General features: G+C 33.1%; 1 protein-coding gene across 5 annotated transcripts in view; it reads right to left on the minus strand.

Moving 5' to 3' along the window:
* LOC143252746 (E3 ubiquitin-protein ligase HECW2-like) overlaps window positions 1–14,948 on the minus strand; it is a 118,202-nt gene that overhangs the window by 77,928 nt on the left and 25,326 nt on the right. For 4 of the 5 annotated variants that reach the window (XM_076505362.1, XM_076505363.1, XM_076505364.1 and 1 more), the window contains one exon: window positions 3,684–4,100. In XM_076505362.1, coding sequence (XP_076361477.1) covers window positions 3,684–4,008 — 325 coding nt within the window. In that variant the 5' untranslated portion in view covers window positions 4,009–4,100. Of the gene's footprint in view, window positions 1–3,683; window positions 4,101–5,457; window positions 5,571–14,948 lie in introns of those variants that run through there. The other variant, XM_076505365.1, reaches the window with a different exon arrangement.

Consider the following 14,948-nt stretch of genomic DNA (forward strand, 5'->3'; position numbering starts at 1 on the left):
AATTCTAGTAAAAAAGATGGTTTTCATATAGCTGATGTTGCAACATGTGAAATTGCAAATGTTATAAATGTAGTACAAGTAAAAATTAGGAAAAGGAAATGATTCAATGCTTGACAAACAGACAGAAGCTCTAAAAAGTTAATGTGGTGGGAAGATTTTATCTCTGACCAATGATAGACTATCTCCTGAAAATCCAAATGCCACATAGTAAAAGGAAAATATCTGTAAAGAAATGAAAACTGGGACAGGGAGGAGACAAAAACACCAGCCAAAGTACTCCCTCTCAAGCCATCAGGCAAAATCAACCTGTATGGAGAAAGGAAGATGGATGGCAGAACCAAAGACACCCAATTTATTGTTAAGACAACATATGTATGCACAACTCTAAAGAATGAGGAATTCCATGAAAGCCCAACTCCCTCCCACAAAAAGAGAACCTCATATACAGGAAGATAAAAAGTACTGGACTTGGATATCAAGAGCTCCTTATCTCTGAAACATAGAAGACTAAACCCTCCTGTGTAAAAGTTACGGAATTGATCATATGAGATGATTCATGCCCATTCAAATAAAGCCACAGTAATTTACAGGAATATTGCTTCACTTTATAAAGAATCATGTATAAAAAAAACACTTAATAGCAATCACTCAATGCAATCTAGTCACCCTTAATGTTCCAACATCTTCACTATGCAAATAAAATTAGGGTTACAGTTTTTACATGTATTTCACTTTATTTGTGATGATAATACATCTTCTGAAATGCACAGTTACAACAAAACAGTCAAATTTTTAAGAATTAAAAAGATTTAAATACCAAAAACCAGTAAAATGTTAGAAAACATTTGCAGTTAAATGTTTACAATTACTGTTAGTTACCGCAGTAGAACTTTCTTCAATGAACAATATTCCATTAAGTTTTAATTAAAATGTTAGCTTTTGACATGTTCAGAACTAAGAAAGTTTCATACCACTGCAAATATTTTATTGTTGTGGGCTTTGTTGCCCCAAACACACTGAACATTGGCCCTATGTTGGTATTGTATTAGACAAACACTGAGAGCAATTATTGTATAACATCTTTTCCTAAGCCTTAAAGATATATTTTATATTATTACTATTCTTACATAAGACTTATGTTGCATTTGCTTATAAATCAAAAGGAAAAGTTGCTTTTGAATCCTAATGACAACACTAATGAAAAACCAAAATTTTGTTCCCAAAATGCTTAATTTGGTCTTTTTTTTTTAATAAACTACAAAAACTAAAACTCAATCAGGTAATTTATTTAACATCACAGATATCAACATTCCCTATCAGCTTCACTGCTTCCTTTTCTTTTCCTTTTTTTTTTTGAATCAGTGGCTCATTCCATGTGCCTTTTCTCCAATATCAATGTCATTATCTTTAAAGCTTTATCTATTTTTCTTTGTGTATTTTCTATCTCTGGTACTTTCTAATACAATGTTGACTTCAATATCACTTCAGTTAGCTTTATGGTTTTCTCCATCTATTTATTCTCTACTTCTGTTGTCAGGTTTGCTGCTTTCTCTCTGTTAGTGGGATTTTATGAGTGGGTGTTAATTTTAGATTTCAGTGTTAACTTTTTACTCACCACTTATGGTTTTTCTTAGTGGTTGTTGATGCTAATATCACCATTTATTGCCTTTCTTATTTTCTACAATCATGTTTCTCATTCTTAAAGTTTTGAAATGCAAGAAATTTCTCATAATTGTGTATATGTACTTAGCATTTTTTTATATTAATTAACACTGTGCCACTACATGGCAAAAAGATGGAAGTGTGGTGTAGATGGGAGTCACAAATAGATCAATGAGAAAATTCAAAGTAGGCCAAATCCATGAAAATACCAGGAGATGCAAGGACCATTTTGTTGGAAGAATTCAATAAGGGCAAGAAAGCTAATCTGTCATTTAAATAAAAGCTCCCAGAACATGAAAGACCAACAACTAGATGTTACTGCAAGTTCAAAAGACTTCCAAAGTAATCAGATAAGGAATGAGAGTTGATTATGACTGAAGAGCCTGAAGATAAAGAAAGGGAACCAGTTATGACTTAGGATCTTGAGGAGCCAACTTAAGTGAGGAAAACTTATGAAGCAGAAGGGTGGTTACAGCAGATGATACTTCCTAGAAAAGGACTATAAGATGTCAACTGTCCACACAATGGTAAAAATGAATGCATTTGCTGCAAAAAAGTCTTTAGGACCAGTATGAATACAAAAACAAAGAAAACTCCTGAGAGAAAAAATATGTAGCCAAAGGGCTTTCTGCAATGTAATTAGTCCACAGGTGAGCAAAGTGTAAAAGCCAAGCTTCTACATGAACAAATGACAATCTCTCTGGAAGGACAGAATGAGGAATTCCTCCAAAACCACTGTACAAAGGATAGGTGTCAAAGTTCCCCCAAACAAAACAGAAGCAATCTACCTTCAGAAAATAAAGCTTCTCATCGAAAAAAACCTAATTTATCAGGACAGCAAAGGATAAAGTTGGATGTCATGTGATCATCATTAGAAATAGAAGAACCAGAAGCAAAGGCAGGATGTGGGAAAAGTTGGTGAAAGACATTCACAGATGAGGCAGATTCAGAAGAAAGTACAGGAACAGAAGGCCATGAGACTTGTTTCCAAGATGAAACAAAAAGGATAGAACCAACAGCATGATGAGCTATGGCAGAAATAGAATAACTACAGTTCTCATTAAAATAAAACAACTTCATAGAAGAAACCTTGAACCTTAGAAGGTTTCAGAAAAATTCATATGAGAAAGCCAATTCAGCAAGAAATATGAAACTGAATACATGAAATTTTATTATTACTTTCACACTGTTGTTTTTTTTTTTATCAGTGAGTCTGGTATGTTTGTGCTACTCAAGTCTTGGTTATTTTCATTTTCACACAACTAATGTTAAATATCAGCTTCTACTGAAAGTTGGTTAATGATAATAGGCAATGAGTAGTTTTGTCCAAACAAAAACAAACACACCTTATCACAAACTTTTGAACATATGTCCAAAAACTTCGTAGTATGACAGAGAAAATTTCAAATAACTGTAATAAAAGACAATTAAAAAAAGATAGCACTAATTGTTAACAAAGTTGAAAATAGTATACGCAAAAATTTTATAATTTATAAAAAAAAAGAATACAACTGAAAAATGCCACACCAAGGAAAAGAATGAGCTTTTCATAACTGGAAAGTGTTTAAGAGAGTACTGTGTGTAGAGAATGTGTTGGCCTTCTACTAGTGTGAAGAGCATTAGTATACTACTGGTAGCATCATATACTGACAAATTACATATTCTATGTAGGGGTGGGAGCTTTCTTCAAACTTTTTGTCACTGGTGCAAGATATTAACTGCTATTTGTACTGTAAAAACATGAAAAGCATTTCTGAACTCTTCAATTTTTATATTCAAGTAAAAAGTTTCCAATACTTTAATTGTAGCATATGTGATTGTATAACAGAAGACCTACACTAATATAGGAGCTTTCACAGTAGATTAATGGTTACTTTAGTTATATGTAACAAGGCAGACCACCTACAGAATTGTAAGAAATAATGATCTATTTAAAACAACAAACTTTTCTTACACTTCAAATCAAACAGCAGATGGTAATTATCTTATCAACTAAAGTAAAAAAAATAAACACCACAAACCAACTATATATAATCCTATCCAATCAGAGGGTGTCACCTCCTCTTTGATATCCCATGATATAATTAGTGGATCCTGTGAACCAAACACAAACTCTGTTCTTGAGACAGACAAACTTGAACGAGTATGTGAAGCAGGTGGTCTTATCTGTGCAGGGTGTGTTTGAAGGCCAGTTCCAGTCCCAGATGCTGTGGGCGGTGCTGGAGCCCGGCGTTGTGGAACACCCTGACTAGAAGTTGGGGCAAGAGGAACTGGGGGCCTCCGAGGAGGCGGAGGTTGGGCTGTTCCCTGAATGTTGGTGCTTGATGCTCCTACAGGCTCCAGCATCAGAGTTAATTGAGGACTGCTGCAGCCCCAGCAATCACAAAACTCTTGGTCACCTGGCCACCCTACTTCTGAGTGACCTTTTCATGGTCCACCTGTAATGAGATCATAAGTCAGTTATATTGTGGCTATTCTTTTTGAAATTACACATGGAATAACACTATTAATTTTGACTAATCAATGAGCTGAGTATACCTTAATAAAGTGGCTACTACCAAAAAACATTATCTCCAACTGAAAGTTAATTTAACTGTTTAACAAACAAACAAAACTATCAAAACTTCACATGAAAAGCAGACAAGTAAAACATTTACCAAAAACAAGTGACTGTTTTCTTTATGACATTTGTATGTGCATAAATAAATTACAACATTATAACCAGTTGTGCATTCTCTTTACTAACCTGTTTGCTAAACTGGTTTCACACACACCCTGGTAAAACAAACAGATGCTACCATAATGGTTGCCACTTACAAACACACAAAAAATACTAATATTTCACATAACTGTAATGATAATGAATTCCAGTGAATAAGATATACAAAGAAAAACTTTGAGTGTTTTAATAAGGTAATTTTATAACAGAAGTTTTTGACCCTTGATACAAGTTTATAGTGAAAAATATACTATTATAATTTGATATATGTAATAAGCCATCAACCTTAAATTCTAATTCTCTAAAAATGTAATAAAAGGGGAAATGAAATAGTTACATAGCAAATGTAATCACGAAGATGTCATTGCATCTTCAGATTAATTATTTAGAAATTAGAAGGCCACATGGTGTTACAGTCATAAGACTAATTACTTGAAACTGGAATACTAACTTCCACTCCCTTTTCCTTGTATCTTAAAAATACACTTAGCTTTTGACCTTAAATTTTCAACCTTCTGAATATAGCTGAATAAAAACGAGTGATCAAAAGCTACAATTTCTTATTTTTTATGTGTGGCTGACATCTTTTTATGTCCAGAATGTGAAAAATGTCACTCAGAAAAAAAAACAAGAGCCTCCTAACTTACACTAATGAAATGGTATGATAACAAAACAGGCATGCAAACACATTTAAATGCTTAAGTATCATGGAAGGAAGCAAGCAAAATTGGGATATTAATTCAAGCATTGAAACAACTGGTATAATGAAGCAAGCCTGGCATGATACCTGAATTCTTTTGTTCAATTTTGGCAACTGAAGTATTAAAATACAATGCAAAAGTGTTATGTTTGAATAACAAGGAAAAGCGTTATAGTTATAATTAATGAATTGCATGCATTAAAATTTAATGAAATCACTGCACAAAATAACTTATTGTTAAAAAGAAAAAGAAACTATCTTCCAAAGTTTTTCCTACAGACTTTACAGGAAAAATTCCAATTTTTCCAGACCTACACATAAAAGCATATGATAAATTGATATTTAAACTTTACATCAAAATTGTGAGAATACTAACACTATTTTAGCTTTCACTCTAGTTATAAAGGATAATAAAAACTTTAGAACATCCTTCAGACTGTCCCTTGCTGGGACAGACATAAGTCTTCTGATTTACAATGCTAACACAAGGGATTTGATTCCTTTCGGTGGACACAGCAAATAGCACGATGTGGCTTTTCTATAGAAAAATATACACACACACTCCTTCAGACTACTGTAATATAAGAAAAGCTCTTCAATAATGAGCATTACAACTTGATGGCTATTGATAAAATGCCATCTTTTTACTTGTAAGAGAATATTTGGCTTAATATATATCCTACAACATAATGAATCAAATAATTATCACCATATAAAAATTACAATGACTGACCACAAATACACTGGCATTGTATCAGTAGTATGGTTTTGGCCTTATGCATGAGCTGAGATTAAAAAAAATTTAAAAAAGTGGGTGAAAACCTACAATTCATCTTGGGTTTCTCAGATTTTGGATTATTTATTTTCATTTTTCTCTAATATTTCTCAAACTTTCTAACTCCTTTTTTTTTAATAAAACAATTTGCTTTCATCAAATTTAGGTCAATCCCACTAGATTACAATGTGAAAATAATAGTTATATACCCAAATTGATTAAACCAATTAGATTTTCTCCTCAAATAAAGTACAGTATGCCTGCACAACAAATACCATAACATTGAAAGATTGGTGGCTTTTCTATTTTCAGTACCAGTATGCTTATCTGCACTACCTAGATACTTGCCTCAAATTCACTATTACATGTTGAAAATTGAGATTAGTTATTACTGTAATAGCTTTTAAAGTTGTATAGTGAATAGAGCCAATAAATGGTTTACTTTTTAAATTTATACTACTTCAATAGAGGATAAATCATGTTTGTTGTAAGTTTGCTCTAAGTTTTTCAAATTATACACCAATATCTTCGTAGTGTGCTGTCTTAACAAAAAAGTGACTTAATACAAATACGTTATGGTGATCAATTATTATAATATTCTGTTAAAATACGACAACAAAATCTCAACAGAAATAACAATGAAAATACAAGTATATATGAGTATCATTATTACAGCTTTGTCAACAAAAACTTCCAATAAAAGGTTAGTTACTCTAACACCAGAATCGCTTCCTCGGGCACCACTGAAATCTGTTAAGCTTTCATTACTAAGCTATCTATTACCTCACGCAACAAAACATTGAGCGGTCTCACCGGTGTTTAAACACTGCGCTAGCGTCACGATAAGTACCTACGTGCTAGTGTTAAGAGCCGGCCTTCACTATACACCGCCCAAAGTAGCCCTGCATCTTAACTAACGGTTACCATGACTACGATTCAACGGTATGTGCTAGCCAAAAAATCCCCAGACAATACATATAGCAATGAATCTTCCAGCTGGCTATTACGTCACCAAACAAACAGCCACAAGCATAGTGAAAAAAATATTGTCGTCAAAACTTTATATAATTTAAAAGATACACATAAATATCATTACATTTCTTAACACAGTGTTAATTTATTAGATAAAAATTTTCTTCAAATGACAATTAAATCAGAATATATTAATCATGAAATTTTTTGGCCTAAACATCTTGCCAAGGAATAAAACCACGGAGTACTTAATGCTAAATCATAGTTAAGTGAAAATATTGGACGCTCTAACTAAATATTTATATAAGAGGTTAATTTTATTTACTTTCTGACAATGTAGTACATGCTAACACAGTCAGGTTAGGTTTAATCATGCTGTTCCTAAAGCCACGAAAACATTAAAGCGATAGGTGTGAACATTTAAGAAAACTTTCTTAATAATCTGTATTTATACAGTTGGTCTTATTGTTTTAGTTTATTATTATTTAACCACTGTTGACTGTAGATAAGCGATAGTTTTAGATATAGAACGTTGCGAGTTCGAATATACACACATGATCTTTGCGAACAAAGGTTACACTTCAAAGAGGATACATCCAGCTCTACTGTGTAAGTCATGCCTCTTTTACTACCACAGTCACCATCACCTGAACACCTCTAAACTTTACTGATGCTAATGATAAGTGCCTTGGGTCCTATGCCTATATATTCTGCAGCTCCCTCTATACAGTTTGTACACTTGTCTGTCCAAGCTGATTTTAGCCTAGTTATTTGAAATTTAAAGAATAACAATGGTAAAATAATGTGTGCTGTGCTAGCTTTTTTATGTAAACATGTACGGTAAATTTTAGTTTTATTTTACACTCTTTTTGAATATAAAAGCATGACAGCAGTTTTGTGACAGTTTTAATATGCTCTGAAACTCCTCACAGTTCCAAATTACACAGGTCAGCGACAGTTTTATTGTCTTGAAATTTTTACGTGGTCTACAATAATTCTTGTACACTGAATCCGAAGATGATATCCATTCTTCTCAATCACTTACAGATTTTTCATAAAACTTCGTATGTACTTTTACATAAATCATTTCCATTGAAATTGAATCACATTTTGTTATGCTTAAAATGTTGACAAACACTGGCTATAGATTCCTCAAGACCAAACGCGACGCGAGTCTTATCGATCATTCTAAAAGCCAAACGTAACACTAAAACATGTGATAAATGAAATAATTTAATACTTTTTCTTCCAAATTTGCAAAAAATCGTTAGATGCTAAAAAATTACTATTTCAGTAATCTGCATAGCTGAATTATGGAAAATCCGTTAATAAAACGAAAACAACTTTTATAGTTTAAATTTGCAGGCCTGCGTTAATATGAGAAACTGTTAGAAGATAGTGATGAAAACCGTGTGCAGCAGCTTCGCTTAAGAAAAACAATACACTACCAACATTTTAACTTCATTTCACACGGTATTTTTAAGTCAGCAATATCGAGCCTCAGCATAATTCCACCAGAGATTACTACTGAACATTTTATTATTTATTAAACAGTATCTGTAAAAGCATCACATGTTAGCGTTTTAAAAATGATTGTCCCTCGTATTATTGGCTTGAGGTTTATGTTATTCATGACTGGTGAGGTTCACAATGCTATATCACTTTAAGTACTTTCATTTTTGTTTATTTTGATCTCTAGTGTAAAGAACGTCTACCCCTTAAAAAAAACAACAACAAAAAACGACGAAATTACCCAATTTTTAAAAAGTGAACAACATAGCGGCCATAGCATTAATTAGTGCAGTTAACTGCAATACTGTTATTATATTTGGTTGTATTTGTGTGTGGGCAACTCATCTTACTGAACAGCCACAATAAGTCAGTGAATAAATATTGTACAAAAATATACTTTACAACCGTTTAAGTAATTCTATGATTAGACATGTGTAACGGATTTAATATTATTTTTCAGTTTAATATATTTAATAAATTTGTGAAAGATTCTCGGCAGTAATAATCAGCATTTTATGTTTTACGAAAGTACTAGCATATCTTTGAATACTATTGGGCCAACTGCGCCTAAAAATTATAAATCGACACGCTGACAGTGTGCCTGTGTTTTCTTATAGCAAAGCCACATAGGGCTATCTTCGGAGTCCACCGAGGGGAATCAAACCCCTGATTTTCGCGTTGTAAGTATGTAGACTTACCGATCAGCGGGGGACACACACCGACAGTTTGAAAAGAATATTGTTGGTCTGCTATAGTCATTATACTATAAGCCCAGAAAACTATAATTGTGACAAACACTTATTAATCGGAAAACTACAGATTTGACTAGAGTCGTCAGTTGATTTCGAACATTACGAGCCGTTCAATTTCAGATAATTAATTTATGAACTTAATCAAACTTATATGGAATTCGCACACGGAAAAGAGGTTTATTTTGATCGATGGTGCAATTCAGTGCATGTTGTCAACAATTTCGACATATTAACAAAATTATGTGTAGTTGAGAAATTCAAACTTCGTGCATGTGACGACCTCAAAACTTACTTGGATGAAAAGAAACTAGAAGCAATACACGAAAAGCCACTTTTCATAAAAAGAAATTCCTACCATCTCATCTCGACAAGTATCCGTATCTGTTCAATCCAATAAACTTCGAAATCTTATTATATAGGGGATAAAACTTCGTCAAAACCATTGAGACCTGCCTGCCACTTTTGTATAAACCTGGTCATGTTACATCCAATTGTTAGAGTTTGAGAAAGAAAAAGAGGCAATACTCAGTGCGTTCGTGTCCACATATGGACGTAATTTCACCCGATCACCAATATTGTTGATTTGGCCACTTATACAAAGGCTGATGTAGTTAGGGAGGAATTTAGACCTTTTGTATCTGTGGGTTATGAGTCTTTGACAAGTGACACTAATCTCAAACCCAAACGTATTTTAAGTGATACTGGGGTGACTCAGTCATTGTTGTTAGAGGATATATTGCCCTTAGGTTCGAATTCTGCCACTGACGAGTCTTATTGTTCAGGGTATTGAGGATGGCTTTGTTAATGTTCCTCTTCATGAGATTTATTTAACATTAGACCTAGTTTCGGGACCAGTCATAGTTGGAGTAAGACCTACTCTGTCAATTAAGGGAGTATTATTATCGTTGGGAAACGAGTTGGCTGGGGTAAAGGTTGTTGCCGAGCCCAAAATGGTTAGCAAGCTGATCACTTTCATCTAAGGATGATGATATTGTTGAGGAGAATCAACAGTTCTTTCCCTCATGTGCTCGCCCAGAGACAGTTTAAAAAAATATTGTTGGTCAGCTACAGTCAGTACACCATAAGCCTCGGACGCTATAACTGTGACAAGGGCATTTACAGATTTCGAACATTATAAGCCTTTTAACTTCAGAGAATTAAATTTGAAAGTTAGTATTTCTACGAGGGCACTGTATAACTTCAGCACAAAAAAGTGAAATGTATATGTGTATCAACAGGTAATTCGCTCTCCGTGTCGCGTCGATAAAACATTCAGTCCCAGACCAAAGAAAAGACTGCATAGTTTGTAAAACTCTTGTATAAAAACCATTATTTGTAATAACTATTTGTAAAAACCGTTAGCATAAATTGTATTATTATTTGTAAACTAAAATATTTGTATTACGAAAGACAACTGTATCAATATTGTTGAGATATAAATTGGATACATATCGACATTAAATTGACTTAAATTTAAATTTCTGGCTATTTGAGTGTGTGTGTTTTTTCTTATAGCAAAGCCACATCGGGCTGTCTGCTGAACCCACCGAGGGGAATCGAACCCTTGATTTTAGCGTTTTAAATCCGAAGACATACCGCTGTACTAGCGAGGGGCCTGGCTATTTGAAAGCGCAATACGTAACATAATAAACCGGAGACTCGTACGAGATAAATTGTTATACGTTACACATGACAGAATAATATTACTAATATGCATGAACAACTAGTAAGATAACAGAATTTTTACATTTAATTTTAGGTATTATAAACTCAAGGTTAACACTGTCTCTACTCTTTTTACAATTATTCCTAAAAGTCTGTTTCAGATACATCAAAGGCGAGCAAGTCATAGAAAACTAGCAGTCACATACATAGTTGCAACATCTTTCGATAACGGTACTGATTTCCCCACGCCACCTGTCGTTTGCAAAGTTTGTGAATTATGTTTTCGCAGTGTATTGTTGCAAGCTATATTTTTCAATATGTTCCAATTAGATGTTAGCTTGAGGGTGCATGGCGTTAAGAGCAAATGAATTTGTAAAAATAAACCTATGATATTCAGAACGTTCGTGAATATTAGTGATCGGAAGACTTAATGTCTAAGGAAAGAAGACAAATATAAGATAGTCTTGGGATAACAAAAAGTAAATGCGTATTCAGTGGCAGTTATCGCATTATGTTTTATATTCAGTTGTTCACTTACTTGGTGAGTTAGTTTATGATTAGTTAACAAATCTTGTTATTAAGTTAGGCGAATATTATAGTGAAAAGTTGTATTTACGGTTAGGCCTACAATCAGTTCTGGAGTTAATAAACGCTGAATAAATTAAACGTACAATTCACACAAGTGAACACGAGTGTAGAAACGTCATAAAAATTAAAAGAAATAAACTAACATGCTCACAAAGACGAGAAACCCACTTGAAGTAAAGATGTGTTCTTAAGACGACTGGTAGGGGTCTTCAAACTTTAATTAAAATAAAGTACAGAACAACGTTTCGAGTTTCATAGGTCATCTTCAGGTTAACTAACATGTTATTCTAAACTTGGACAGAGCTCTATTATCTTCATCAAGTAATGCAAAAAAACTCGTCGACCGATAAAACACTTCGTAAATATCTTTAAATTTCGTTCATGTTTACAGTAAATCAAAACTTTTCCACATGGTGACAAATCACGATATTTATTTTAAAGAATTTTTGTTTTAAAATTCGATAAGTTATATTTCAGAAATTTAATTTTTCTTGAAGCTTTCTCGTCAACAAGTCCAATTAACGGTGAAAATTAATACGGTAGACACCGACAAAAATAACAAGACATTACAATATAATCAGAAAAACATGTCTATAAAGAATATTGTCTTTAACAGCATTAAGATTGTATTTACTGACCAATCACGTGGATAATGTGTTTGTTTTGAATTTCGACCAAAGCTACACGAGTTAGCTGTCCCTAATTTAGCAGTGACAAACCAGAGAGAAGGCAGCTGGTAATCACCACCCACCACTAACACCTGGGCTACTCTTTTACCAATAAACAATAGGATTTATCGTAGTGTCTAACGCCCCCACGGCTAAAAGAGCGAGCATGTTTGGTGAGTAGTCGAACTCTCGACCTACAGATTATGAGCACCCAAACCACATAGCCGTGCTGAGCTCCATCTTGACAAACATTCACTCTTTCTATCCCTTCATTTACATTTGTATTATATTTGTTTTTTTATACGTATACTTTAAACACAATTGTATTTCAAGTTTTATAATAATACACAAAATAGTTACATTGATTATTTGTTTATTAAGGTAATGCTAATACAGCAGGTTTAAAGTCGAGGCATGTCAAGAAATTATAATCCGTCAAATACATCCTTATTCAAGAAGCAGAAATAAAAATACGGTAAATTACTTGTTTAATTTATATATAAAAAACTATATATATTTTACTGTCAAAGATAAATTCGTAGCGAAGATACGTGCGAAACATTCATGAATAAACTTTGTGTACAGATATCTTATTAAAACCATTGGCTTTCCTTTACACTACGATTTGCAAGCGATAAGCTCATCATAATTTCGTTTCAGACGTAAAACATTCCAGGAAATGTTTTAGGCGATTAATTATCTAACAAAGGCTCTACTTGGTTGGATTTAGTGACTATTAACCAATGGGAAAACCCATCTTAATTATGTTTGGTTTACTGTATAAACATCCGGTTTTCTTTAAAAGAAAACTTACGAGCTAAAGTATCACGTTGAAATGTAAAGATGTTATTAACATACAGGCTCTCCAGCTCTGTAACGAAGTCATCATCATCAGGTGGGATCGCATCACTAACTGCTGTACTTCAGTCTTTATTTTTACATTCATATATACCAGGATTAAATAACATTAAAACTGTGATTTACTTGTGACAAGGATATAACTAAACCATAAAAACAATGTCAAAAATACTACTGTAATCAGTTATAATTGATTATGAAAACTCGCAAAGACCAATCTTAAAATTAGTGACTATTACTCCAGTAACTGATAATTTTATGTCCTATTCAAACAGCGTGAACTATCCATTTTATACATAGAAATGATATAGTGCACGAGGAATTCCCAGCTTCCCCCGTGAAGAGCATTCCTGGTTTCAAGTTTCAGATAGGTAATGAAATATTAATATCTGTCTTTCTGTGGGTCAAAAAATAAACAAATACGGCATGGAGGGGGGATTGTTTACCTATACATGTGGCTGTTACAGAGTTAAATCATTCGAAAGTTTACTATTTATGTAGCTACAATACACAGTAAATGTCAACCCACTGTGCTTACACACAACAGCTGAGATCTGCAACTAAATACTTGAAGAGTACAAAACTGCAACTAACGCCTCAATGAAGACCCACTTGAATACACACGGAATTTGACTTTTAGCACAAATTAACAAGTTCAAGGGAAGTGAAAACACCCACATTGTCAATTATTGCACTTCACCGAAACATCCGCCAGAAAGATCTTTCTAACACAAGCTTTCACAGTTTTCACGAAGAAAACAAGACATGAAGTTTCGAAACAGCTATTTGTGGGATGGATTGTACAATATTGTCTCTAACAGTGAGACACGATATTGTACATATAGGGTATCAATGCTACGTCTAAAACTCGAGCGCTTTCGAATAATTCACTATTTTTCTTCTTTATTCTCCTGAGAAAGAATGGTGAACTATTCGAAAGTGCTCGATTTTTGGGTCTCGTTTGAAAACTATAACAACTTTTGTATGTGATCCTGTGTATTAACTTCTTAATCAAAATGCCACATCCACATAAAGATATTATTCACACAGATACCAGCATGGATGATTTATACTACTGCACATGTTAGCATATTCAAAATACTCAGTATCACATCAGGATACACATACCAATACAAACACACGTGTGTGCGTGTGCGCGCGCATATATATTAGTATTAGCATATTCAATGTCTGCTCAATTGTCTTACACATAACATTATGATATAAAATGAAATAAAAACATTCCTCGTATCGAAACTTATCATTTATGATAAAAACAGAAAATTTTATGACGTTGCAATTATAACGACAAAAACAAAACTTTCTAAACATTAATACTGTATTATAATACTTGAATACCTATAATACACTTCAATGAACACTAATTATGCGTAAAAACAGGGTTATCTATTAACCCTTAAACATCGGAAATGTGAAACCATCATCAATTGATGATGGACGCCCTTTAAGGGTTAAATTAAAGTTCAGCTTGTGACAAAGTGGCAAACAAGGTTTTTTCGTTGTTGTTCTAAATGGAAACATTATGTATAGTTTAAACGATGTCATTCACTACAAACGTGTTTTTTTTCAAACTTATTAAAATATTATAATCTTAAATTAATATCAACAGTTACCTATGTAAATCACGTTCTAACGACACTCGAAAACCTGCCTAAAGGAATAATCGTGCAATCCTTCATTTGAATGTTGAAATGAGACTCAAAAATAAACTTTGCTTACAAAGAGAAGAAAATCGAGAATATTTTGTAGGCAAGCTCATTGAGAGGACAAGGAAATTTCCTCGGAGGCCTCTACATGACAATGCAGTCCCTAAACACTTTATGAACGTATAATTGCTAAAAGCTACAAAATACATTAAAGTTGTTTAGTGTTTCAAAAAGGACCCAATCGATGTGTTTAACATAAATGTTTATGACAATTTTTTGTATAGGTTTTGTTTCAGTATGCGTAACTTAGATGTCTACATTCAAAGTTTAACATGTTTCTCTAAAAAAAAATCTTGATTCTGAAATTTTGTTTTTCCTTATTAATATTACTGAATATAATACTATTCTTT

The sequence above is a fragment of the Tachypleus tridentatus genome, chromosome 6 (genome assembly GCF_004210375.1).
Source record: "Tachypleus tridentatus isolate NWPU-2018 chromosome 6, ASM421037v1, whole genome shotgun sequence".
In the NCBI taxonomy this organism is placed as follows: domain Eukaryota; kingdom Metazoa; phylum Arthropoda; class Merostomata; order Xiphosura; family Limulidae; genus Tachypleus; species Tachypleus tridentatus.